General features: G+C 35.2%; 3 protein-coding genes across 5 annotated transcripts in view; 2 read left to right on the top strand and 1 right to left on the bottom strand.

The window, feature by feature from the left end:
- Nucleotides 1-223, top strand: part of LOC108735590 (LIM domain-containing protein jub-like) — a 9,347-nt gene extending 9,124 nt beyond the window's left edge. The window contains exon 4 of the mRNA XM_025975508.1: nucleotides 216-223. Within this exon, the coding sequence (XP_025831293.1) occupies nucleotides 216-223 (8 nt within the window). The remainder of the gene's footprint in view (nucleotides 1-215) is intronic.
- Nucleotides 35-9,033, top strand: LOC108735589 (LIM domain-containing protein jub). 3 transcript variants are annotated; one of them, XM_025975490.1, is made up of 6 exons: nucleotides 35-367; nucleotides 1,650-1,825; nucleotides 1,885-1,947; nucleotides 3,619-3,784; nucleotides 8,506-8,772; nucleotides 8,945-9,033. In XM_025975490.1, the coding sequence occupies exons 1-5, from the start codon at nucleotides 310-312 to the stop codon at nucleotides 8,739-8,741; spliced, it is 699 nt and encodes a 232-aa protein (XP_025831275.1). In that variant the 5' UTR covers nucleotides 35-309; the 3' UTR covers nucleotides 8,742-8,772; nucleotides 8,945-9,033. The 3 variants fall into 3 exon arrangements, with proteins under 3 accessions (XP_025831275.1, XP_025831274.1, XP_025831276.1); XM_025975489.1 differs by lacking the exon at nucleotides 8,945-9,033 and adding an exon at nucleotides 8,891-8,928 and having other exon boundaries at nucleotides 36-367; XM_025975491.1 differs by lacking the exon at nucleotides 8,945-9,033 and adding an exon at nucleotides 8,891-8,928 and having other exon boundaries at nucleotides 39-367; nucleotides 1,650-1,819.
- Nucleotides 9,034-9,662: 629 nt separating this feature from the next.
- LOC108735587 (protein FAM210A-like) lies at nucleotides 9,663-18,983 on the bottom strand. The gene is made up of 3 exons (XM_018467596.2): nucleotides 18,748-18,983; nucleotides 18,553-18,696; nucleotides 9,663-9,855 (listed from the first exon to the last, which is right to left on the bottom strand). The coding sequence occupies exons 1-3, from the start codon at nucleotides 18,786-18,788 to the stop codon at nucleotides 9,672-9,674; spliced, it is 369 nt and encodes a 122-aa protein (XP_018323098.1). The 5' UTR covers nucleotides 18,789-18,983; the 3' UTR covers nucleotides 9,663-9,671.
- Nucleotides 18,984-26,448: the final 7,465 nt, after the last annotated feature.

Genomic DNA, 26,448 nt, shown 5'->3' with positions numbered 1-26,448 from the left:
TTTCTTAACCCCCCCCCTTCCATCTTGTAATACATCGTTACGCTAAGCAATAATCCGCCCTCTCCCTTATTTGCTAATGTATTTTATGAACGTCCCCATATTTAATTTTTTTAATTTGGCTGTTAGGTAAAAAAAACTCTAGAAAAGATTGAATCCAGGTCTTCAGCACCTCCTAGCCCTACCCCAAGTTCGATTAGCAACACATCAAATTCTAGTAAATTAAAAATAAGTGGAAAAAACTTGTTGCCGTATAATGTTACTCCACCTAGACCTCGTGGACCGACTGAAGCTGAAAAAAAAATTGAAGAAATGACCCGACAAATTGAAGAAGAAATGGAGAAACATGAGGAAGAAGGGGAATATTTTGGTAATTATTCAGATAAATTAATGCCATTGGTTTTTTGGGTCTTAAACGCTTTAAAATATTGAAGCAAGCTGAAGTTTCTTACGCTATTCGACAATATTAATTATAGATTTAGTATTGCGTAACCGTTATTTCGAAATGGCAATTTTGGAACTGTAGGCTGCTTCTAAGAATAGCTGTAGTAGCTTTTTAAAATGACCCTGGACCTAGGGAATTTAGAGTCAACTTAGGGAAAAAGAGGATTTTTATTTAATTTATAATAAAATTACTTTTTGTGCCAAATTAATTCTAAAGGTTACTTGCACTACATGAATTTTTTTTATTAAATATCCTGTTTTCGCCTTAAGAATTTTCATGGAAATGTAACGAAATTTCTGTAAAAAGACTAGGGAATAAAAAGAAATTAAGCTGGCAGTTCTGATTTTTGTTGGGTAATTTCTTACTGCCGTGACGAACTTCTAAAATGTTTATATTTTGTCATCGGTTTCATAATATGAAATTTAAGTAATTAAAAACCTACAATTTACATTAACAACAGATTACATTTGATCATATTAAGAGTCAAGTGGTAAAGAGAACTGTTAAGATTTAGTTTATATTTCTTCTCCTTTTTTAAGATACTATTGTAGAAATCAAAGCCAGAATAGGGGTATTACAACCAACACTTGAAAAATTAAACAAAACTCGTCGACCGATTGTCAGTGACAGAGCTCGATATGAGGCCACTTATACTCAAATTTGTACTATTACTACAAAATGGAACGCGTACGTATCTCGTGCTCGTCTCGCACATGTTCGAGGCTCGTCTCGTCAATATATGATAGAACCTTTACTTAGCATTCGTGAAGACACTGGTTCAATTACGGGTTAGTNAAAACCTACAATTTACATTAACAACAGATTACATTTGATCATATTAAGAGTCAAGTGGTAAAGAGAACTGTTAAGATTTAGTTTATATTTCTTCTCCTTTTTTAAGATACTATTGTAGAAATCAAAGCCAGAATAGGGGTATTACAACCAACACTTTCATTGTCTCTTCAATGTATAAATAATTAACAGTTTACCCTGAGGAAGCCTTATACATTAAAGGTGAAAAGTATGTAGATACTGGTTGGGATATTAAATTATTATTTTCCTTTTCTGGCTTTAATTCCTGCAATAAAAATACTTAAGTGTATTTCTCCTGATAAGTTGGTATTTTGAAAAAACTAAAACGAACTGATGCATTATTCATAATACTTTTTAGCGGCTGTCCGTAGTATCTGTTTTTTTTTTTTTTAAGGGGTGTGTCACACCTGTGGAGAGAAAGTTACTGGAGCTGGACAGGCTTGCCAGGCAATGGGAAATTTGTATCATACTAATTGTTTTATTTGTTGTTCATGTGGAAGAGCATTAAGAGGAAAAGCATTTTATAATGTTCATGGTAGAGTGTATTGTGAAGAGGACTATTTGGTAGTTGTATAAATGATAGAATGCTTATTCTTTTACATGAATAATACTGTTCAATATATTTTCAGTATTCGGGATTTCAACAGACTGCCGAAAAGTGTGCTATTTGTGGTCATTTAATAATGGAAATGGTAATTTATTTTATTTACTAATATGCAGGGTGTAACAGAACTAAGTGCGGAGCTTTGGAGGTAAACTAGATACAATAATATAATGATTTTTGCCGTTTACTTATCGAGGAGTTATTGGTTTCGGGAACAACAACACTAAACATATCTACACACAAAAATTGTTCGAAATTCGAACCCCTACTTCGAAACTTTTACCAAAATTATTTCTGAGTCGCTCAAAAACCTCTGGGATTTGGTGTATATCATTTCACTTTCTGCATTATCTATTACATTTCCTCTTGTCACCCTTTCACTTCAAATACTTCCTTCTTTTTTTTTCTTTTCTCTGTTTAATTTTAAGCCTTTCTTCCACTTTCACATTGTATTAATACGCCCCCCCCCTTTCGCTTTTCCCCTCTTACTTACTGCTACCGCATTATATATTGTCCAATTATACTTACAATCCAATCTTTTTATATATCATTCTCTTCCACCCACGTCTCACAACATATTACAGTGGATTTCGGATATAACGACGACGAAGGGACTACTGTAATTTCATCGTTATATTCGGAAGTCGTTACAGGCAAAGATGAAGAGATACAGACACGTCTATACAGTTTCACCATTTTTCAATTTTGAAACGATTTGCGCCTTTTTTAAACAGTAGATGTGCTTCTAGGAGTCATACATATTCAACAGTTACCTAAACACAGTTGCTACTCAGAATATCACTGTGTAACTGAACCATTTTAACGTACACGCTTACCTACCTACCTGGCTAACATCTATTAACAAACGGTAAAGGTCACCACACTTGCTGATTATCGGTATGGACATAAACAAAAGATAGGAAAGCTCTTTGTGTCTTTGCCGATTGCCTCCCGTCGCCATATTTACATGGGGTTACTAGGGATTTGTTTCAAATGATTAATTAAAAATAGTCGTTATACTCGAACTCGGCGTTATATCCGAAGTCGCTATAGCCACATGAATTTAGTACTAAAATATGCTTGAAATTCAAGGGATTTAACGTCGCTATAGCAAAATGGTCGCTATAACCAAGGTCGTAATAAATGAAATCCACTGTATTTCATATCTTTCAATCATTATCTATCCTTTAGAACACCTTCAATATTTGACATTTTTGGATTGTACGCATTATTTTAGAAGTATTTTTTATAAAGCTACCTTACGTCTTGGTCTAATAGTGGTCGAGATATTTACTTTTTATAAAAAAAAAAGGTTAGCAGGAGCAATAAGAATAAAAGTTGTTAAAGTAAAAAATAAAATTCAATATTGTCAAATTTGTACAGGGTAAAAGAATACAAAACAAATACTACACTGATGCTGCTAATTACCAACTGATTGAGTGCGGCGTGGCGGATCGTATTTCTTTATCAGAGCCGAAATTGAATTTATCTGTACTTTCAACAACGTTTTTCTCGAAAGTTGTGAACTTTCGAACATGCAAACATTTACTTAATTTTCTGTTTTATAGTGTCCTATCACCACCTTCAAGCTCTTACTCTTACTTCTGTTATACCCTGTAGAGGAAAAAACCTATAATTGATATCCAAAATGATTCATACAGTGTCAAATTTGATATCTCGAATAGTTATATAGTAATAATATTTTAGCTTTGGAAATTGCAGCTCATATGAAGAATTAATCTTTTTGTTACACTTGTAGATCCTTCAAGCAATGGGCAAATCATATCATCCAGGTTGTTTCCGTTGTTGCGTTTGTAACGAATGCTTGGATGGTGTACCTTTCACTGTTGATGTGGACAATAAGATCTACTGTGTAAATGATTATCACAGAATGTTCGCTCCTAAATGTGCTTCATGTGGTAAAGGTAAAATTAATTAATATAACTTAAACTTTAAACCGTGCACTTTGTGTAAAACGTAATAATTAGGCAAATAAAGAAAACAAGTTTCACTGAATTTTTAATTGTTCTGACAGCATTGGTTCGATCATAAACCGGGAGCACACGGCATGCATAAAAAGTCTCATATCAGCCTGTCTATTAAACTAATTATTTTTTTGCGTTATTTAAGCGCAATAATTTAAATAAAAAAAACATCCGTGTACGACGAGTATGAAATTCGTTATAAAAAATATTCATACTAGGGTGCTATTACAGCAAATGAAAATTTATCAAATAAATCCATGGAAAAACGATCGGTAGCTGATTTCAACTTGTACATCGTATTCTTACGGTCATCTCAAAATGTAAAAACAAGTCTCGTGAAATATATTCATAACAGGCTGCTAAAATCAGGGTATAATTTGCCAGCCAAAATAGAAATAAAACAAATTGTCCGCCAGGTTACACTTGTACATCATAATTAGTTCATCTATTAAATATTCTCCATTTTTATTAAAAAAAAAAACAAATACCAGGCTGTCAATTAATTTCCAGACTTATAAATGAAAACGACACTGTAAAGTCAATTAAACAGCCGGTAAAACTTGTAAGAGCCGCAGACAGCCGACAAGAAGTTACCTGAAAAATTACATTTTTCCAAAATATTCATACCAGTCTGCAATTTGTTTACAACGATATTCGTATAATTTATTGAGTTTTCCATTGACAGCCAATTTAAGCTGGTACAGTGACTTCTGTACCTATAGTACTAGCAAAAACTGGGTAATTTTCTACATGATGGGACTGCCGCTCGGATTTTGGGGTGAGGAGAGGAGGGGGAAGGGGAAAGTCTAAGGAATTAATTCCGATTGATAAAAAGTGGGGACCGTGAAGTGGAGGCGGTGCAGGCTAAAAATGAAAATAGTAAACATCTCGGTTGACGGTTGCTCAGATGGGTGTGGTGGTGGGTGAATGTAGTAGGGCTGACCTTGAACAACCCAAAGGACGTGGTAAAAGTTGGTGGTGATAACGTGGAGGTACAGGGCGGGTGTGAGTGTGACCAATCGTTTTTCATTAAATTAAGTAAAAGCATAAATTGATAACTTGGTAATTGTCTAAATGATGGGACCGTCGCTCTATCGCAGGTAATAAAAATGAAGAGGGTAAGGAGAGGTCTAAGGACTTAACCGGAATTGATTAAAAATGTGGGTGGTGAATTGAAAGCAGGCGAGATGGAGGCTGAAAATAAAATTTTTTAGTCTCGTTTATTAACATACAAATGCATAATTAAGTGTCAGGTAACCCTACTCTTCCTCACCCTTACCCACATCTCCCTCTCCCTCACCACTACCCACCTTCTATGTTCCTTACTTCACCTTACCCTACACAAAATTCCCAATTTATCCTTATTTTTTCGAGTTTTCTCACCCAGCCATTTTCTTATAAATGCCCAATGTCAGCTTCTCCCCTTCTACTCTCCACAGCCGGTGTCCGAGCGACTGTCCCATCATCTACGCATATTCTATTTTCACTTTTAGCCTCCACCTACTCCGATTCCAGTTAGCGTCCCCACTTTTTATCAATGGGGATAATGTCCTTGGACTTCTCCCTTCCACCTCCTTCCGAGTGACGTTATCATCTTGTCGACAATTACCGAAAAGTTTTTGTAGGCTCCCATGTGCTATTAGGATTTTATTTTGGGTGGATGTGACAAATGAAAACAAATATTCATACTAAATGGTATATTGTAAAAGAGCAAGTTAATTCTTGGTAGAGGTCCTTACGAATTTAAAAATAAAGGATTGATTGCCACGTGACTAAAGCCTCATTTATTGTGTGATTGATTGATACTTATTACGTTATTACCTTGATTGTTTAGATACATTAAGAAGTGAGGCCTAAAAAATTAACCAAAAAATTATTTTCACTTCATAGGTTAATAAAAATTAAGTTTATTCCATATAAAAAGGTTAATTAATAAATTTTCCTTCATAAAATCTGCAAAAATTATATAGATAATTAAATAAATTGTGTAAAAGAAGCCCTTATAATAAATACTACAAACAATTCAAATAGTTAAAACGTTTTGAGGAATGAGTACAAGTGTTATTCTTTATTCCGACCAGCTTATGAACCATCGAGCGTACCTTTCTATGGTCCTAAAAACAAACGAGACGCGGAATGGCAGGGGAATTAGGCCTTGAGGAGAGGACTCGCAATTTCGGTGGCCTTCGGGCATGCGCAATGAAGTTTAATGTTCATAAATAATAATGTACATGCTGTAACGGGCTGCGATTGAAGATCATCTCAAAATATTCGGTGTTTCGTTTGGGCATAATGACCGCTTAGTATGAGACATTTCAGAACGCATACATTTTGGAATTGCAATAATAAAAGTGTATAAAAATTGGATAAGAATATTTTTTATCACGTACCTGCCCAATTTCATTGGTTTAACACGATCCACATGATATAATCGGCTGTCACTAAATAAATGGTCATTTGGCAACTTAAATGACGCTAAAAAAAACTTGGTTCTGGTATGATTTTTTTGTCTGAACAAAATTTATGAACAAGTTGATTATCATGTTCAAATGCGCACCCCGATTTTCAATTTTTTATACCTATTTCGTCTAGCAATGTATATCTACCCTATTTTGACAGCCTGGTATAAATACTTTTTTTAACGAATTTATTATACTTTCTAGGCGCTGTCAAATTCGTCATATAAGGATGGCCTTTTGGCAAAAAATAACTAGTTTGACAGGTAGCCTGGTATGAGACGTTTTTTACAATCGATCATGTGCTTCCGGTGCGACCATTATCTTATAGTAGAACAGAAAATTAATGGGAAAAATATTGCCGAGCAAATTAAAACTGTGGTGAAACTTACTTGTTTTCTTTTATTATTTATTTAACTAAAATTAGTTAAGCCAAGGTAACATTTCTTTCTTTTTTAAGTGTCAATTGAGTTAAGTTCAGTAACTATTGTGTAAAAAGATGTAAGCTAGACGCTAGACTATACGAACTCTACACCTTTAACGCGTCTCAAACTGCTTTAGAGTGAAAATAAATGTTCTTTCCTGGGATTGATATAAGGTTGATTCTATTTTTCTATTTAATATAAAAAAACAATTGTGTGGTTTTATGAAACCGCAATGCAAGTGAAACTTTTCGGATTGTAGACATTTAACTGTAAATTTTAGGAAAATTATTCTATTCAGGGTATTAAAATTAAAATCGCGTTGATTGGAAAATGGGAATGATAATGGGAAGTCAATAGTAAATAAGATATCCATCTCACCATTAAAACACACAAATACCGCGGAACACTTGCACGAAGGAATGAGAATATATATGCTACACGGTTAGCTCATGCGAGTCATGGACACCGCCATATTGGTCTTGGCTGCTCTGCCGAGCGCGATTCGCATGATGATGTATGATATTTTGGACAAAAACTGAATTTTTGAGAATGATATATCGGTAATCGTATGCTTTCATAATTTATTTGTGTGATTTCACAGTTTTGCAACTAATTTTTAAGCTTCAACCTTTCGGTGCTTCCTGTGTAATGCCACCTCTGCATTCTCATTGCACTGTCTCGTATGTGGCTACCATGTATTGTTTTTTGCTTGACGTTTTCAAATTAAGTTTATTTTTGTAATTTTTGGTAATAGCAGTAAGTTTGCCTATCGAATAGCAGTTAAGGAGTGCAGGTTATTACTAATTATTCATCATACGTGCAACTGGCTTGTCTGCGTACCAGCTGTTTCGAAAGTCACGAGTAGGTATGTGTGTTTCGACACTTGACGTTTGTGATAACGAAGGGCGATAACCTAACAAGTGTTCTCAACATTGACAACTCATTAGGGAAGCTCATTCACTAGGGTACTTTTTGTGCATAGTATTTACCCCCTACGTTGCGGCTCTATCACGAAATGTATTCTACAGTGCCTTCAGATCTTATCTTTCAAATATTCCGGATGATTGATCAGACATAGTGTATATTAGATATATTCTCAGTTATACAACGTAGGTACTACAAAAAATTCGAATTGTTCGAAATGTGGCGTTACAGGCGAATGATGAGGATACCGTGGATAGAGAAGGTTAGAAATGAGGAGGTATTAGAAAAAATAGGAGAACAGAAGACTGTATGGAAATCAATAAGAAATAGGCGAGATAGGTTAGTAGGACACATTCTTAGGCGTGAAGGTCTAGTCAGATACATATTTGAGGCAGAAACGGGATTTAGGAGGGGTAGAAGTAGACCTAGATTAGATTACTGTTCGCAAATAGTTAAGGATGTGGGTTGTTCTAATTTTAGGGAAATGCAAACCAGTCTTAGGACTGACGAGCTTATGCTGATAGGAAAAATTGTAATTATTGTAAGGCTCCTTTATAAGAAGTTGAACAGTTCTGAATTAAAAAAATGAATTTGAAATTATGTTGAACTTTTTCGTTACTTTTATTGCAGTTTCCTGGGTAACTACAAATAGACAATATATGGCTTTACATGTTAATTTATGGGTTTATAGAATACATATAGTTTTACACAAAGTTACAAATAAAAACTGTTGATAACTTTACAAATATAGATTGTATAAAAAAGTTTTAGTAAATGTCTGGGTTTGTACATATTTAATAATAATTGTCTTTAGTCCCTATTTATTAAAATAGGTAATGTATTCCGTGTGTTGCAGGAATAACTCCAGTAGAAGGTACCGAGGAAACGGTTCGAGTTGTGTCTATGGATAAAGACTTTCATGTCGATTGTTACGTGTGTGAAGAATGTGGTATGCAATTGACAGACGAACCAGATAAAAGATGTTATCCTTTAGAAGGACGCCTTATGTGCAGGAGTTGTCACATACAACATTTGCAACATACACCTAGACAACTATATCCTGTGTCTGCCACATACCAGTACATTGGATAGAAAAGCTTACAATGCAGCTATTTTTCGTTAGGTATGTGAATGCAATTAATAGTATAAGTATAATCATAATTTTGAAGCAAGTGGTCTGAAGCCTATATATTTAAAAAATATCGGTTTTGATAAAATTCCTAATTTTAAAAATTAATTAGGTAAAGGATAAACCAGTGGAACTTCCAAGTAACAGGCGAAAATATCTCTTACAGATATACATAGATTTATATAAAAAGGAAACACGTTAACACCATAGTCATGAATTCTATTTATTTGAAATGTGGCAAAGTCTTTGAAAAACTATTCAAATATCATTTAGGTGGGCAAGGTTCTCCCGAATTCTGTTTTAGCTCATTAATGTATTGAATCTATTTCTTATTACTGCTATTGTAAATAAAAAATTGTAAAGTGGGAAGTCCTATTGGTACGCACGCAGAAAGAAGGAACTATTTAATAACTTGTAGCAGTTAGAATTGCATTCTTTCGGTTGTAAAACAGAAATTGCATTTTTTATTTTTAAACTAAGAGACAAACTAAATTTGCTTGTAAAGTTACAACTTGTAATTGACTTGACGTTCCATATATTCCATAAATCTTAAGAAAACCTTGTGACAAAAAAGTATTCGATCTGATTCAGTTTTTTTTTTACATTTATGTACTGTATAATCCCAATTTTAGAAAAAATGGACCAATATTTTATTTTAATAGAATATTAAAAATACTAAGTATTCTTTAATTTTACAAATTAAGGGCTGTATGTATATACTCGCAACCATAAATATTAGTTTAATGGATGTCATTTACTGTTAATGAAGTTAAAAAACAAGAAAATATTGGATGTAGTCAGTAATCAAACAGCACAACGTAATGCTGTGTATTTTTCTTTTTAATAAAAATAAAAAAAATAAATACAATGATAATATTATTCCTTAATAATTGTTATTTTTTCTTTAACAACTTTGCTACAGTATGAGTAATTAATATGGTGCTCCCAAACCTTATGGGACTAATTAATTTATAAATGGCTAATATGAATGCGACTTCTTTCGTAACGTTGCCTCGTACGTTCATTTGAGAATCATTCTTAGTCCATTTTTGCACCGTCTCACGGATTTTCACATTGCTACAATAAATAATGGTTTTGATATAGATGATACAATGATTTATTATTCAACATTAATGGTGTATGTAAATATCTAAAATTTCAAAAGATTCTATGAAGGAATTGAAAATAAATCTTTAATTAAGAAAAGGATTTTAATGTTGGTTTAACTGTATTATTTTGCTATGTCGGTAATTCTGAAGAATTTGATTATGAATATCGAATATTGCTTTTTATTCTTTTACTGCTTGAAAATCTTATATGCAACATGATTTACAAAAGTAGGCTGTACTGTGGGTGCACAGAAAATCTAATAATCGCTACAATCCAAAAAGGTAATGAAAACAATTTATAATAAAGAAAACTAATTTCTCATAAAAAATACAACAAGCAATAAAATGGCAAATATTTCATTAATAAATCGACAGAATTATCATTACTATAAAAAGTTTTGATATTGCTAGAGCTTTAAAATCATCAAATGTAAAACCATACAGACGAGTGACATTAGTAGAAGCACAGGCGTCTCTACTTACAAGCCATGCTGAAGGTTTACTTGGCAACACTGTGGGAGTCCCAGGATTTCCCAGTTAATGAGAGTTATAACTAATACATTGGCTGTTGTGGTTCTTTCGTTTTTCTATAATATTTTAATTTTAGCGGAAATATCGTGCAATAAATGAGGAATAAGGATGCTTATAGTGTGTTTTAGTGATTAATACCTTTGGATACAGTTTTTAATTGCAGAAAGTAATATTAACTATTAAGTGAAAGAAGTGAAAATGTTTTACGTGAGATTGTGTGTTTTAGTTGTAAATTTTCTGGTTTATTTCTTAACAAAATGCCTCGTCGTTGTGTTCCCAGTTGCAATTCAAATTATAAATCATCTTTAAAATGTAAGTATAAGTAGGTATGTCTATATTTTTATTCCCAAAAAAAATGATGAAATGCGAAAATATTTTGCAGTTTACATACATCACTTTAACGAAAGTGGCATTATAAAAACAGTAAAAAAAAAGTATCTACTGCCGGTAATGTTTTGAGTGAGCTTTTAACATATCCTAAATTATCAGAGAATGATGAAATAGAAATTTAAATTGTTGAAAAGTCTCCCTTAAACATAAGTCAGTTTATTGAACTTTTTAAAAATTAAAATTGTGATTTAGATGACTCCTTCAAAATTTGCAGTTCATTCTGTTCGTAAAAAGATAACTTGCAACAATTGTGTTTCGCTCATAATAAACAATAAAGGCTCTTGCGTTGGAGATATTTATTTTGATTATTTACAAAGGGGAGGACTTTCTGTTCCTACTGATAGTATTAGTATTGTTTTTTCTTTTCACATTTATGACATTCTTGAAGAAATAAGTAATAACGAAAATCTGCAGACACAATATTTATGGGCTGAACACCAAAAACCAATTTTAGGAAAATTAAATATTTTCAAAAATATGTAGTTGTGGAAAACATTATAAAGATATATTCTTCCAAATTTTATCTTCTTTTGCTGATGTTTTGCTTAATGATTACGTTAAAATTATAAATTATAGAAAGCAAGAGTCCCGCCACTCCAATTCAAATTCAGCTAACTGTAAGACAGCAAAAATCCGTAAATCATAAATTGTAATTAGTTCTTTCTAAGGGGATGGCAGGGCTATTGGCAAACCCCAAAAAAAGCTAACGCGCCTTGGCAATACTTCAATTGTGGTGTGGAAATTTGCTTTAATAAAATTACAATTATCGAGATTAATTTCATTTAGGTACCTAACAATGTTTACACCTAATCTTTTGTCTTTTCTATTTTGTTCTTAATACCTACATGTTGAAGTGTATTTTAAATAACGTCACATACTATCAGTGATGAACAAATGTTAGTTATTTAATAATTTAATTCATTTTTATCGTAATGGGTGTCTAAAAATCATGTGTAGTAATAACAACTAAGACTCGCAGAATAGGACTCTCACATCGAAGCAATGCGCTGTTGCCAAATTTCTCAGCATGGCTTGTATTAGAGACGGCTGTGGTAGAAATATTAAATAGCAAACTGGAACGATTAATGAGGGATTTATGTGACCAAATAACGTTTGACAGTCTGAGTTGCAGAACAATATTGTTAGATGTTAATTTTCTGACAGGATTCTTAACTGAAGCATAGGGAGAGTAGCTCCGACGAGTCAATGAGACTTCTATGCATTTTAAATAAGAAAAGTACATCTTCATAATCCCTAAAAGAGTTTAAAGAACAAATTTAAATTTTGATATAATGTTTAAGTAATCTTGATCTAATCTACATATAATCGAAACTCATTTAAATATCAAAAATCTGTATTACACGTTCAATCATAAGTTAAAAGATCATTTGAAATATAAAATTTTTAAGGTTATTAACAACAAGTATAATTATATATTAAAATGAATGTGATATTATTTTAAAAAACTATAAATAATTGAATGTACTATTCTGTTTAATGTAAAAAAATATGAAAATATAGAATGGATTTTTTAATATTACGGATAAATTATTGAAAATTTCTATATGCATAATACAGTTTTATAATAAATTTTACATTAATTGCATTGCAAATTCGAGCTGTACACTGCGGATGTTTCTCCAAAATAATGTTATTCGAGTTTGTGTAAACCTTTTCTGAGCAGATTTGATAAACAGTGGCGCATTTGCTTTGATTGGCGTACTACATCAGAATAATAACTATACATATTTTGTGAGGGGAGGCTAGGCCATTGATTTTATAGACAAATCGTGATAGTGATAAGAAGTATTCGGAATTGATAAATAAGTCATCACGGCTACGCATACACAATACGCGATAAAATATTGTACGATAAGGTTCACTTGAAATAGATGTTTCAAGTGTTAATAAAAAGTAAAACAGGTCTTACCCGAGTTTTTTTATCATTTTCACTAACACCGTCTCCTTTTTATTTCAAATATTCCAAGTAGTGAATCATACACATGCAAACGAGTAAATACCTATTCAAAAACAATTTTATCTGGTACGAGAAATAGACTTAAAATCAAAAATCAAATCCCAAATTTTAGCGCCCACGTAAATGTCTAGGTTGCCAGTCGCTGAAGCGGGCACTGCATATTAAGCACTTTGAATAAAGTAGAAAAAAATACTTAAACGAGTTTGTTTTTAGGTTTTTTAGAAAATTCGTTTAAAACAATTTCCATGGTAATTGTTTTCACAAATTCGTCGTGAAGAAAAGAGGTACCTAATGGAGAATTTATGTTGAGTCATTGCACTCCTAGGTGACGTTTTTATTCCCCCCATCTTCATGTACGATTGTATTTATATATGAAGCGGCAATTCATATGGTGTGTGCCAAGATATTTGCTTTCTCACACAGTATAAGTGCAAGAAAAAAAACAATTGTGTGCTTTTATGAAATCACAGTGCAAGTGAAACTTTTCGGATTGTAGGCATTTAACTGTAAATTTTCGGAAAATTATTCGATTTAGGGTATTAAAATTAAAATCGCGTTCTTAATCTTATCTTAATAATTGGAAAATGGGAATGATAATGGGAAATCAATAGTAGACAAGATATCCAACTACAAATTTTAATTTCAATCTACGTATGAGAGTATGAAATACATAATAAATACAATCATTCAGATGATAGACGCAATATTTATTTAAATCATTGAATCATTTTTCAATCATTATTCTATCAATAATTTTATTTTCGCTTTGAGTTTTACAGTCTATAAATGTAATTGTCATGCACTTGCACGAATGAGTGAGAATATAAATGCTACACGGTTAGTTCATGCGAGCCATGGGCGCCAACATATTGGCCTTTGCTACTCTGCCGAGCACATTTTAGTTTTACCCCTACTTTCCGGCCGGCTGTAATGCGATATGCGATAGATGGACGAAAAAATTTGAGGCGATGTAATAAAAGTTTCACTTTAAAAACAGTAGCGGGTGCTTTTCTTCATGTGCGCCGTATCTGTAAACGTGTGTGTCGTACCTGCGTTCCGGGAAAGAAATTAAACCGTTCAAAGAAAACGAGACGAGAAATGTTCCCGAAAGGAGGCAAGGGAGTATAAAAAGGAAGAGACAATCGCCGAAGGAGAGCAGAAATAAATTGACCGTTGCAGAAGTGAATCAAGAAATAAATAGACGGTGATAGAAGTGAAATAAATAGAACAGTGAATAGTAACAGTAGTGTAAATAAATAGAATAATTACCGAAGTAGTAATAATTTAATAGTGTTTTTAAGTTTAATAGTAATTAGTGTAAATAAATAGCTTTCTTCTTAAAATTTAATTTGTTAAACCCACGAACATTATAATATTCATTTAATTTGAATCGTTGGAAACCTGCGAAATGAGATGCTAAATAATAAGAATTGTAACAAATTAGAAGTTAAATTGTACATTGCACTAGTACTTAAATTTGTACTCAGAAAATTATGATCAGGTTTTTTAAACGTAACTATCAAAATTGTAGGCTTTAATTAAGTTATAACTTAAGTATTTTAAAAAAATGATTCGGCATCTACGAGTACATCTGCAAATTTTGGGGTCGGCATTAGGGTCGTTTAGAGTAGTCCGAGCCAACCGCCTCCCCCTGTTATGTTACTGATTTCTCACGCAAAGGCAGACTGACTCTGTCGTAATCCATGCCTAGCGCGCCGGACCAGGGCCCATGTGGCATAGTTCAAAATCGACTTAACTAAGGCGTCATATAAACTAATGAACGTAAGGATTCTTTCTTATACAATTGGATTGACGTAAAATATAACAAAAAAGTTTGGACGCTGTCTTAATAAATAATATTAAATTAAATTAAACATGAAGGTTGAAAGGTAAAGTAAAGCGGCATTCAATAGTGACCTCTTCAACCTCTATATCAACCTGAAATGCTATCAATGTCAGGTGGTAACGTAAATGAATCAGCAGGAGTCTTTACACAGTAAACTCTTTAAATCATCAGCATATTAAACTTTGCAAACATGGACATTTGTTAAGCAACTGGGAAACTTATTGGAAAGCAGTGAATCACGGTGAAAGCCTTGTGGAACCCTCAAAATTGCTGAAAACTCATTCGAAATATAATTATCTTTACTACAGGCTTCCTAAGTCATAATTGCATTTTTGGAACCTTTCTATCCATTGTGCTACTTTACTTTCAGGATTCTTGAAATTTAGCAACAACTTCAGAGTGGTATGCTTAATCCGAAGCAATAAATTTCTCTCATGCAAATATTTGTAGAAACACACTTCGTTTGCTTGTTTAGACCGAACGGCATCACTCTAAACCCCCACGGTCCTGTTTCATCGAAGAATGTTGCCTTTTCTTCGATTTCAGGATTCAAATGCACTTATTGTATCCACTATTGAGGTCTAAGGTTAAGAATATTTCATTGAACAAACAAGTGGGTCCAAGATTTCGCCTATTCGCGGTAAGAGATGTTTCTCCTTCTTCGTCACGTTATTCAACTGGCGTCAATTCTCGCTAAAATATGTGTACCTATCTTTCTTAACCAAAACTACTGGCGACATGCATGGAATGGTTGGTTCTTGGTCAGTGGTGGTCTCCTCGGTCTCTGCTAGGTGGTTTGCGCTGCCCCGTGAATATCTTGTGAACGACGACGTTGGTCCGTCCCTTTTAGCCGTTTGCCAATTCAAACACATGTTGACATTTCTCAAGTAATCCCTTTATTTGACATTTCTGTTTGATCACATTTTTCAAGCAAAGCTGCGGAACGCATTGTATGTTGCCTATTCCCGTTCTCATTGTTTTAATTTGCGGCCTAGTAGTATCTTGTGCGTACAATTAAAACGTTTACCCATTCAATACTAAAACTTTCTTCTTTTGAAGCCGACGCAAAAATGTTGTTCAATCTGACTGCAGCAGCTTCATCATTCACATAGCACTTCTTCAGAGTGATAATTCCTTGTTTGATAGATGGTTGGATTTCGCGAGATTCATCGCGGTTGGGTGACGAATATTCCTCCTGGTACAATTTTCAGTTCCATAGATATGAAATCTGCTTTTGACCTGACTTGCTGAAGGTGATTTCGAATTCGTGACATATCTTGCCCAAGACTTGATACGCATTAATGGTTGTTTTGAAAGCTTATTTAGACACACTACGACAGGAGTCGGCAAATTGCGTGCGGCTTTTTCAAAAGATAATTCAACTCCTCAATTTCCTCAAAAAAAAAAATTAAAGGTAATTCCGAACGGTCTAGAAGAAGTAGTTGACTTTGAAAATAAAATTGCTTCTTTTGGCAGAAGAAGAAGAAAAACATTAAGGAATTATCGGGATGAAAACAATGCTTCTATTGACACTGATGGTTACGATCAAAACAGTGAAAGATGACTTTGCTGAACGACTTGATCATCTCTAAATTAATAAGCCTACCTTGGCTTTCATTGCGAATCCTGTCAAAGAAAATAGCAAAAAACTAAATTTTACTCCATTTAATATCAATCCTAGTTCATTTGAAATCCAATTACTAGATTTAAAAGGAAAATATTTGTGGAGTTCGAAATTTACAATTTGGACTCGATGTGTTCAGATGATAGGTGGATGATTTAATTAATAACACGTGAAAACGGTAAAGTATTTAATTTTACAGAAAATGAAATGAAGACTAGAAATGTAGAAGTAGAAGTTGAAGTTAGGAAGCACAGGTCAGAACTGATTTTAGTTTTCGAAAAGAGATTGTAGAAAGGGTGATAAGGAGGAGTTAGAAATAAGTGATTAAAGTAGGGAACCAATAAGTTGCTAGTGAAATCTGGAAATGACGATTAGAAGAAATACCAAGAAGTTAAGTTTGAACTGAAATAACCGAAGAGACCCATCATAAAATAGCAATTAGGAAAAGTAAGGATTATAGATGTCATGCAGTTAGTATACAAGGGTTGAAATGTTATTAAGAGATTATAGGAAAGTACGAAGGCAATTAAATAGTCGTTAAAGCGAGCAGGTAAATAGTAAGTATAGAAATAGAATTATAAGGGAAGAATATTTACACAACAATAATATAACACACAATGAAATTTACAATGATAACAATACACAAAGATATTTACAAAAATTCCAAACACACAAATACAGTTTTCACAGACATCAACAAATATACAAACATACACTCAACACTTCACTTTAAAAAATAATAATTGTTTCTATAAAAAATTATAAAATCGCCACANATGTTGTGTTAAGCAATGTTCTTAACTAAATTAATATATTTTGGATTCGCTTATATACTGTGTTTATATATCTTGTATGCTATAGAAAAGGGCGCAATTTTTTTTTATTTGCAAATAAGCGACTAGCCTACACGACGGCCCTATCTATGTAGTATACTTCATTATGATCAATATGTTTGTTAGAGTAAGCAATACTAGTTATTATCAAATCTACTTGTAAAACATGCAGGGAAAAATAATAATAAAGGTAACGAAAAATTACAATAAGAAAAAAAATTACGAAAATATAAAGATACATATATCATATTACAGAGCGAATTCGCTCTATTTCTGTCTACTCGTTGTTAATTAGTTTCTAGCTAACACGTGTGAATGGGTTAAATTTTAATAAATTTTGATAATAGAGATGGGCACTACCTAACGTAACCGCTAAGGTGTCATAGTAATATGTACAAATTACAAAGACAATATTGATATACTGTGCTTACCATTGTTTAAATTAGTTAAATTTGAAGAAAAATGAATTTGAAAAAGAGAATGCTATCAAAAGGTAAAAAACTGGGTATAGTGCCGACAAGAGGCACCCTCCGACTGATTTTAATCTTTAATTACACACTCTGTCATGGTGAAACCTGAAAGGATTTTTAGCGACTTTAATTGGATGAAATAGTTTAAAAGTTAGGTAAATCCATATACATATATATAATACTCCTATATTGCTAGTTCCCCTACGTGAAGTGTCACGGAGTAAGTGAGACAACAAACGACTACTTCTGTCTCTTTTTAGATTACTCGACCCGTTGTGCGTAATCGTCACGAGTCTGGTGGGGTAAATAATACGCGCTTATAGGCATGTTCAATTGTCGAGCATACGTGTATCGTGTAAGTAGTTACGAAGAGACATTGGGTCGGCATCATTTTGTAAACCTCTACTAGCAATATAGGAGTATTATATATATGGGTAAATCTCTAAACAAGTGGATCGTCGCTCAAAAAGAGCAAAGGGTATAGTGAAGACGTTACACAACCCAAAAAGTGTTTGACGATAGTGGCGCAGTTATCAAAAATGAAACAAAATTAATATGAAATATATAAAATAAACTGAAGAATGCTTTTTGTTTGATTGCTTAGGATCGTAAGATTAGGTACGGTAGTCCTTCTGTTTGTTTACATATATAGATATAGGTGTGATTTACCGAAATAGGTGGCTTTCTCTTGAACGGGAAGTTTTCGGCAGGTACGACCATCATCATTGCGGAGTTCTAAACCTAAGCATTCATCTGGCACCCGTTACCCCCTTGCAAGGTTACACTTGTGATTAATTTTTTTCACATATTCTTCCCGGTTCGAATTGCCAAAAATCCTTTTAGGTATCATCTATACATAACAGAGTATGAGGAAAATTGAAGCCAATCGGAGGGTCTTTTTTCGGAACTGCAGCTCCACTATCTATATGTAGATAGCAGCTGGTATTAAATATATCTCATGTGTCCATCCTCATTATTATAATACTCCTTTACCTATTAATCATAGTATGTATTAAAAACAACCATAATGCAGACGTCAAAAAGTGGATTGGAACAATGAAATAGCCATACTTTTTAATGTAATTGCGGTATTTTTGGAACAACCTCGGGTTTTTATTTACTTCATTCTCAATATGACTGCAAATAAAATTAGTAAACGATATAATAAATCAATCAAAGTTGTATTACCCATGGTAGTCTTTTTCCTGTCCGTTTTTCTTTGAAAACATCTTTGCATGCTTTTTAATGCAGTATTAATTGCGCAATATTAGGTATCGGGAAGCATATTATTTACTGTAACCTATAATGATTTTGAAACGTCATCGCGATTTCTATTTATTGGTAACATTTGTAAATAATTTGACAAATTACAAGTTTTATAAATTAAATGTACTATATCCAGTAATCTATGACTACCACATCAATTACAGCGAATAAATAAATCATAAAGGATTCGTGGAATTGTTAGACACAGTCGTATCACCAAAGAGACAGAGTGATCACCTTTCAGTCAATATAAGGAAAAAAAATTGTTATTATTTATTGGTTTATTTAAAAGTTTTGTATGTGGTATTTAAATTAATTACAAAGAATATCCAAATTTGGTAACCATCCTCAGTATTTCTCATAATAAAATACACAGCATTTCGATCCGTTGTACCCCGAAGTGACCAATTTACAACTAACGACAGACGATATAGTCCAGCCACAACATAAACTTACAGAAGACAAACTTTCATTCGAACGGACGTCATAATGCCAAAAGCATCTGAAAATTTAAAGATTACAATTATTGTTACCGTAGTTTGACGGCTTTCTTGTATGGGCCACTTTTTAGAATTACGCAAATGTAATTGTTGATATAAAACACCACGTGTTTTTTAACTATTTATTTACAAGATTTAACTAACAATAAACAAACGCTTTAACAAAACAAGTTGATAACAAAAAACTTAACTTATGCAGAGTGGACAATATAAAATTGAAAATGAATGAAAATAGAACACGAACCGAAAGAGCAAAAGATTGATTAGACTAAAGACCAAATTGCAACTGCCTGAAAATGACTGAACGATTGAAAATTAGAAAAATAGAAAAGTGGGGGAAATAGTTTGGGGGTGGAATTAAATTCAATTGAAAAGGTTGATTTGTTATGAAAGGGAGACAAAGATACAGAGGGGTAGAAAGATAGTGGGAGTACCAGAAGGGCATTAACCGGTACTTGTGGTACCAACACGCGTGCAACGCGTCCTCGAAAATTTGCCGTTTGCCTCGACTTCTCAGAAACATAACCCAAACGAAAAACCAATTGAACTTTATTGGGGTAAATACGTGTTCGAATAGAAGTACTGAATATTATACTAGAACTCGACACAATGGTCAATAAAACCTTTTGAACTTTGATGGTCGGCAAACTACAAATTCCTAAACTTACTGCTGTAAAATGAAAATACTGCAATATTAATAAAATCACCATTCAACTAGAAATATAAAGATAAATGTTGAAAAATATACAAATAATAAGATGAATATTGCGACTCAACAACAATCTTGATGTACCTACTGTTTAGTGAGCCCTTTAACGTTGATGCTGGTGTAATGTGGTGGTGTGTTGTTCCAAGTGGAAGAAGGTAAACTAAATAGAACTATCAGGTGTAGTTAAATCCCTTGAACATTTCAACAAATACATACCTGCTATGTGGGTACACTCAGTATAGAGTACAAACATAAACATGTACGCTATATGCACTTTTTACTTGGATATTGCAGCAACTTAATTAAGTCATTACTTAAAGATTTGGTACACTGTCAATTGGCAAGGAGAAACAGCCCGTCTTAGTATTCCTACATACCTCTCCGAATTTAATGTGCGATCGTACATTTTAAATATCACTATTATGCAGTATTAAAGCAAACACATTAAAACTAAATATATCCTGGATTTTTGACTCCCTAACAATATGAGGATTTTATTAGTCCCAAAAGTGTAAATTTCTCCGATTTACAATCCATTCCCCCGTATGCGTGGCAGTAGTTGGCTGTATGAAAGAATTTCAAACAGCGGCGGCATTGGGGAACTTCCTTCTTAGCTTTTTTTTGTCCCAATTTTGATGTTGAGACCATAGAATTTACCAAGATTGAAAATTGTCTTGGAATTCGAAGCGGTCTTATCAAGACGGACGGAGACAAGGGGCCAAATTTTTTGAGCTGTGTGGCTGAGTTCGGACTCGATGTCCTCCGTTGAGACGTTCGCAGACACCACGGATAAGGACATTAAGGTCACGGTCTTGCTGGAGCTGGTTTGTAGAGAATTGGACTTTGGATTCACCCAGGAAAGAGGATAGACGACGAAAATCGTAGAAAAAAGTTGGGGTAGACTCGAATTGAGTCCTGAATATTAATTGCCCTACGTGCGGAAATGCCGTGACTTTCCATAGCACGAAGAATTTTCGGCCAAAGGAACTTTTAGCGTATGACGATTGGGGGGTGGGAGATTTTTCACTTAGATTGGATGGTTCTAAGTCCAATTGGTTGTCAGTGGAGGAGGATTCGGACGACGACAGGAAAGGTTGCTGTCGTCGGCGTTTGTTAACGCGTTTGCCGGCTTTGACGAAATCGTCATTCTCTCGTCGGTCCGTGTGCGAGAGACGGTTAACGGAGCTGTCGAAAATTGACATTGAATCGATTTGGGTGGAAATGTCGTCGCTAAGGGGGAGCAGCGGATGAAAACTCAATGTCTTCAGTCATGGGCGTAGGCGATTGTAGGAATGAATATAAACGAATAAATTCGTTTACGTCGACGAATTTGGCCTGAAGGTCACTCGCCAGGGCAATGGCGTCCGCAAGGAAAATCCCTCCAAGAGTGAAGGAGCTCTTGGAGGTAACCATGCTGAAAATGGCTAGCTAGGTAGAACTAGACTTTTTTGTGACTTTGCAGAATCGGGAAGAAAGGTTTAAGAACAATAGAATTTTTTTTTAAATTAGTTATGAAGGTTTATTTATGTGTTAGTTTTGGTAAATAGAAGTTTAAAGGGACATTGCGTACTCCGTCCAAGAGAACTGTTGGTTAGTTAAAAATAGAATAAAAACTCTTACGTATTACGGCTGTGTAGAATATATTGTTGACCTTAGATAATAAATTTTTCCAGTTGCTGTGGAAAATGCTCTGGTCGTTTCGGTGATAGAAATCGGTGTCTAGTACGTGATTCCTATAACGAAGGTTGAGTGCAGAGTGGTGTCTTGTGCATGAATTTGAATGATTACTATATAGAGGAGTGGATACGCCCTTCGACAAACAGAGATGTTGGCACTTTTTCTTTTATTTAGTTTTTCCTAGAGAGGAAATCTTCAATAGTCACCAACTGAAAGGGGGTAGTGTCGGATTCGCCGAAGCACCTACCAACTAAAACTCCTCCTCGAGTAGGGAGATCAACCAGTCAAGGTTGTACATCCAAGGGAAGGTTCATTGGGAAGGTTGGGAAAGGGGAGGGGGATGAGTGAGGATGCGGAGTGTTATTGGGGAGGAATGGTGTAGACGAAAATCGGTATCAGATGGGAATTGCGTAAAAGCAAATACTTCCGACAAATGCGTTGAACGCACGTTTTGTTTGATGTGAGATGGAGCTCATAAGGCACCTAGGGCCTTGACACGGGGTGGCAAGGATGTGTTTTCGCCATGTCAATGTTCTGTCAAAGATGACGCCGAGGTAAGTGACGGAGTTGCTTCATTCGATGGTGTGGTTGTTAAAGGTGATGGTGGGAGGATTTCTGATCCTGTGGGAGACGAAAATAGCTTCCAACTTGGCCTCGTTAATGGCAAGTCTTTATTTTCGATACCAGTTGAGGAGCAGGGGCAGAAATTCGTTAATATTTGCGTAGCTCCATAGGATTGTTTTGGTGGAATTTATAAGGGCAATATCATTGACGTAAAGGGCAGTAAGAATTGAAGGGTGGGACGGCAAGTCTGTACAGAAGAGGTTAAATAGAAGGAGTGACAGCTTGCAGCCGTGGGGGACGCCGGTCGTTGCGGGTTTACTGGGGGATTAAGTAGAGCTAACGCGGACAGGGAGGATTCTGCCAGAAAGAAAGAATGTAATAACCCCGATAAGGAAGCGTAGGGTTTTGAGGGCAATAAGCTTGGAAATGTCAAGCAGAAGCATGGACATGTGAAGGCGCTTGTTGAGGTTGTCATAAATGTGTTTAGCAGCACGAAGGGGTTGATGGCCGGTATCGTGCTGTTTACGAAAGTCGTGTTGGAAATAGGTACTCCACGTGGTCAAGAAGAGAAGCCGATCTAGAAGGATTGATTCTACTACTTTGCTTATCGAACTAAGTAGACTAATGGGCCTGTAACTTGAGGGATTGCGGAGGGGCTTCTTTTTTTGGGGAGACAAATAAATGTGGCTTCTTTCCAGAGCAAAGGGAGCGTTTGTGATATTTTGTTCGCTCGTGAAATTCTGCAAGATACAGCGGAGAGCACTGGAAGCAGACACAGTCTGCGACGATTGCAGCTTATTCCTCATCTGAAGTGTACAGGGAGTCATTTTGCTGTAATGGAGGGAGGTGTAGGGCTCTGTTTCGGAGAGAGCGAATCACTTTCCAAGTGCTTTTGGGTTGTGTTTCTGCCTGGGCGATGTATTCGTCGAAAGAGGCGCTACGGAATTCTGTGAGGCGAGGCAAGTTCTAGCTGGAGGGCGTTAAGCTCAGTACGATGTGCGGGAGTACGGTGTCTTTGTCACAGACAACGAATTTTGTTTCCTCTTAAGGAGGGCAAAACCATCTGCGGGAAGGTTTTTGCCTGGGGCAGACGTGGGGCGGGAGGTCACGGAGAATTCGAAAGCACTGGTAATCTCGTTTGAAAGGCGTTTCACAGTTTCGTCGATTTCCGCTATTGTGCGAATTGAAGTGCACTTGAAGAATAAGTTTTGAAAATGTAACGGAGGTGTAATCAGTCTGGTGAAGTGGTTGGGTTTGAGGAGGTTATTGATTGGGCGGCTGACTTCAATCAGGGCTGGAAGGTGGTCCTAGTTAAAAGCGTCGAAAACGATAGGATCAACGGAAAGCGTGACACTTTTTGCAACGAAAATGTCGAGGATATCAAGTTGAGGTGGGCAGAGAGGAAAATGGGGTTAGGGAGGTGCTTCGATTGTGAGGTTGAGTTAAGAACTTTGGCAAGAAGGGAGATACCTTTTTGTTGGTTTGTCGGCAGCCCCATGAAGCGTCATGCGTTGAAATTGCTTGTGACGACAGTCTAAAAGTCTGGGGGTGGGCGAAGGGGTGTTCCGAAGGGGGTGTTCCGAGTATAGAGAAATGATCCTGAGGGCCGGATGTTAGTGAAACTTCGATGCCAAATGTTTCGATGTGGGCAATGAGATGGAGGAGGGATTGCTCTCACAGCCCTAGCGTAAGACTTTTGGGGGAACGTCGTACAATGGGCAGTTCATTGGGCACTCTTTGGAGCCGCCGGAGTGATGTTTTAGGGCAGCCGCGATAGGTAGCATGGTGATTTCCTTTACAGTAAGTACAGAAAGGAGTGACGTCGTTAGTAGGATATCTAGGGGCAAATCTCCTTATCTCCCAATGCTTTTCTTACGGCACTTCCGCTCGTTAGATTTTGTTCTCTGATTGGTCGGCCCCGTCCCCCTCTTGTGTCATGTGGGTGTTTTTTGTTGTTATCCTCCATTTTGTTAACGCCTTCGGGCTTGCAATCGTTCCCCCCCTGTCTTTTCAGCCATGAAACATGATTGCGGCCTCAGAAGGAACAGACCCAAACTGAGCGGTAGTAATTAACCGTGCTAAAAAATTTTAGGCAACGGCGATATTGGGGGACGTCTTTGTTAGCTCTTTTTGGTTCAACATTGACATTGAGCCCGCAAATTTTGCCAAGTTCGACTTAGGGTCAGATTTGTTCAAAAGAACGAACACTAGTTGCCACACTTTCTCACCGTTGAACATGGGAACGTAGAAGTACAAGGGGACGTTGCGTCTTAGTCCTCAAGATCATTGGTTAGTTAAATTAAGTAAAAGTTTTTATCGTACCTAAAAACAGCTGAGCAGTTGTTGAAAACCTTTGGAATATCCTTGAGGTTTAAACCATCTGGTTTAATGCGGCGTCGCTAAGCAGGCAGTGATAACTGCCGGTTGCAGTAGCTACTAGACATGAGTTGCTAAAGAAAATCTCTAGTCGGAAGGTATGTCTTGTCAGCACGATTGTCGATTGTGTACTGTTGGCTCGTGGCGAGGCGACTTTTATAAAAGATGAAACCCAGTGAACTAATTTCAAATTAAAATCAGAATTTAAAGACCTTTTCTCAATAAATTGATTCCATTCCGGTTAAGCTTCCCTTTTTTTATTTACGCATAGGATAATGACCCATTAATTTTTTTTCTAGTCTTTTTCCCGGAATGTGAAGTATTTTATGTACAATATATCGGCAAAACCAAGCGGTTAGGCCGACATTTTCTTCAATTTTCCTTCCTTCCCGCTTATCTCAAAATGGCCCCAATTCCGCCTGTATGTCATTAAAAAGCTGATATACCATGCGGCAGAGGTTTGGGTGATATTGTTTTCTTTTTCGTGTCAGCTTCCTAAATAACACATATTTTCCAAGTACAAGCCCCAAATGGACGCTGTTTGGAATCAGAAAATCGAAACACGACGCCATCTAGTTGAAGCTTATCACACTGGAAACTTCCAGAAATTTCAATGAAATCCATCAATAACGCCATATTCTTTCTTCTCTCGTCGAGAGTTTTCCAACAATATTTCACTTGGTAGGTTATAGAAAATATCAATAGCGATTAGCAGCCGGTTCCATAAACTCTATGGTTTATGTCCGTTATGTATTTGTCATGTTTATGTATACGACCATAGACATATAATAATGGACGTGCCTTAGCCGTATGTCGTAATAATTTCTTGGCTGGAAAAGAGTGAGGGAGATGGCGTATGGTTTCGGACTAGTGCTATCTCTTTCATTATACGCTTACGCACTATCGTGAGAGAAATGGATATTGTCCGAAACTTCTTTCCATCTCTTTCTTTTGTTGTACCACAATTGTGACCGCTAAGGCGTGTCCATTAGTATATGTCTATGTATACGACTGTATTTAAGTATTATCTATGATTTAAGTGGATAAAAATAAGTGTATGCGATTCGTATATACTATTTTGTTTTTGCTATTACTAATTAAATATTTACCACCAAACGATAAAATTAATATATTCGGGACAACCTATCCCTATCGATCTGTATCTGTATTTATTTCTGTGAAAAATCTTGTCGGCTAACATGCCGAAATTCATTGATTTAATAATTAACTGTTGACTACCAAGCGTTAAAATCGGCTACCATTCTCTTATAATTATAATTATTTTTGAGCAATATCTCGGGGTGGTAACCAAGTGATCGGTAGATTGACAGTATTATATTTCTTTAATCTATGCCAGCAGATCTAACGTCAGCATTTAAACCTACTGGATTTGTGTAATAGTTTATGGTACCCTTTGTGTATCTATTATCTATGGGTTCATCTTTGAAAAATGCCGATGTAGGCGTGGCGGGCGCACACTGTTTGAACTATTTAATTTAAAATTTAAAATCGCAGCTTTTAATAAAAGTTGCATTTAAAATATTTTTGTAAGGTGCACAATAAAGGAAGTTTTATAAAAAAGCAAACAGCCAAAAATATTATTTAGAAGATTTAAGTATCTTAAATTAGTTTTATTTTCAATTTTATTAACTTCCCATTAGGAAGTTATTGTAATTGGGTCGAAAAGTGAAATCGGAATTTTCATTATATTTCCACGTTTTAACATATTAGTAGCATGCTAGCCAATTTTTTTGATGATGTGTGTATGTACGTACGTACGTACGTACGTACGTACGT

Source organism: Agrilus planipennis, unplaced genomic scaffold (assembly GCF_000699045.2).
Source record: "Agrilus planipennis isolate EAB-ADULT unplaced genomic scaffold, Apla_2.0 scaffold116, whole genome shotgun sequence".
Taxonomy (NCBI): domain Eukaryota; kingdom Metazoa; phylum Arthropoda; class Insecta; order Coleoptera; family Buprestidae; genus Agrilus; species Agrilus planipennis.
This window is presented reverse-complemented; position numbering and strand designations above follow the sequence as displayed.

What these genes read in the sequence shown, in the direction of transcription:
- LOC108735589 (XM_025975490.1), top strand. Translation starts at nt 310, where the DNA reads ATGACCCGACAAATTGAAGAAGAAATGGAGAAACATGAGGAAGAAGGG. An exon ending in GGAAGAAGGGGAATATTTTG is followed by an intron (nt 368 to 1,649) that starts GTAATTATTCAG and finishes TTTTTTTTTAAG; the next exon opens with GGGTGTGTCACACCTGTGGA. An exon ending in AAGAGGACTATTTGGTAGTT is followed by an intron (nt 1,826 to 1,884) that starts GTATAAATGATA and finishes ATATATTTTCAG; the next exon opens with TATTCGGGATTTCAACAGAC.
- LOC108735587 (XM_018467596.2), bottom strand. Translation starts at nt 18,788, where the DNA reads ATGTTTTCAAAGAAAAACGGACAGGAAAAAGACTACCATGG. An exon ending in CAGGAAAAAGACTACCATGG is followed by an intron (nt 18,697 to 18,747) that starts GTAATACAACTT and finishes TTTTATTTGCAG; the next exon opens with TCATATTGAGAATGAAGTAA. An exon ending in ATACATACTATGATTAATAG is followed by an intron (nt 9,856 to 18,552) that starts GTAAAGGAGTAT and finishes TATTTATTGTAG; the next exon opens with CAATGTGAAAATCCGTGAGA.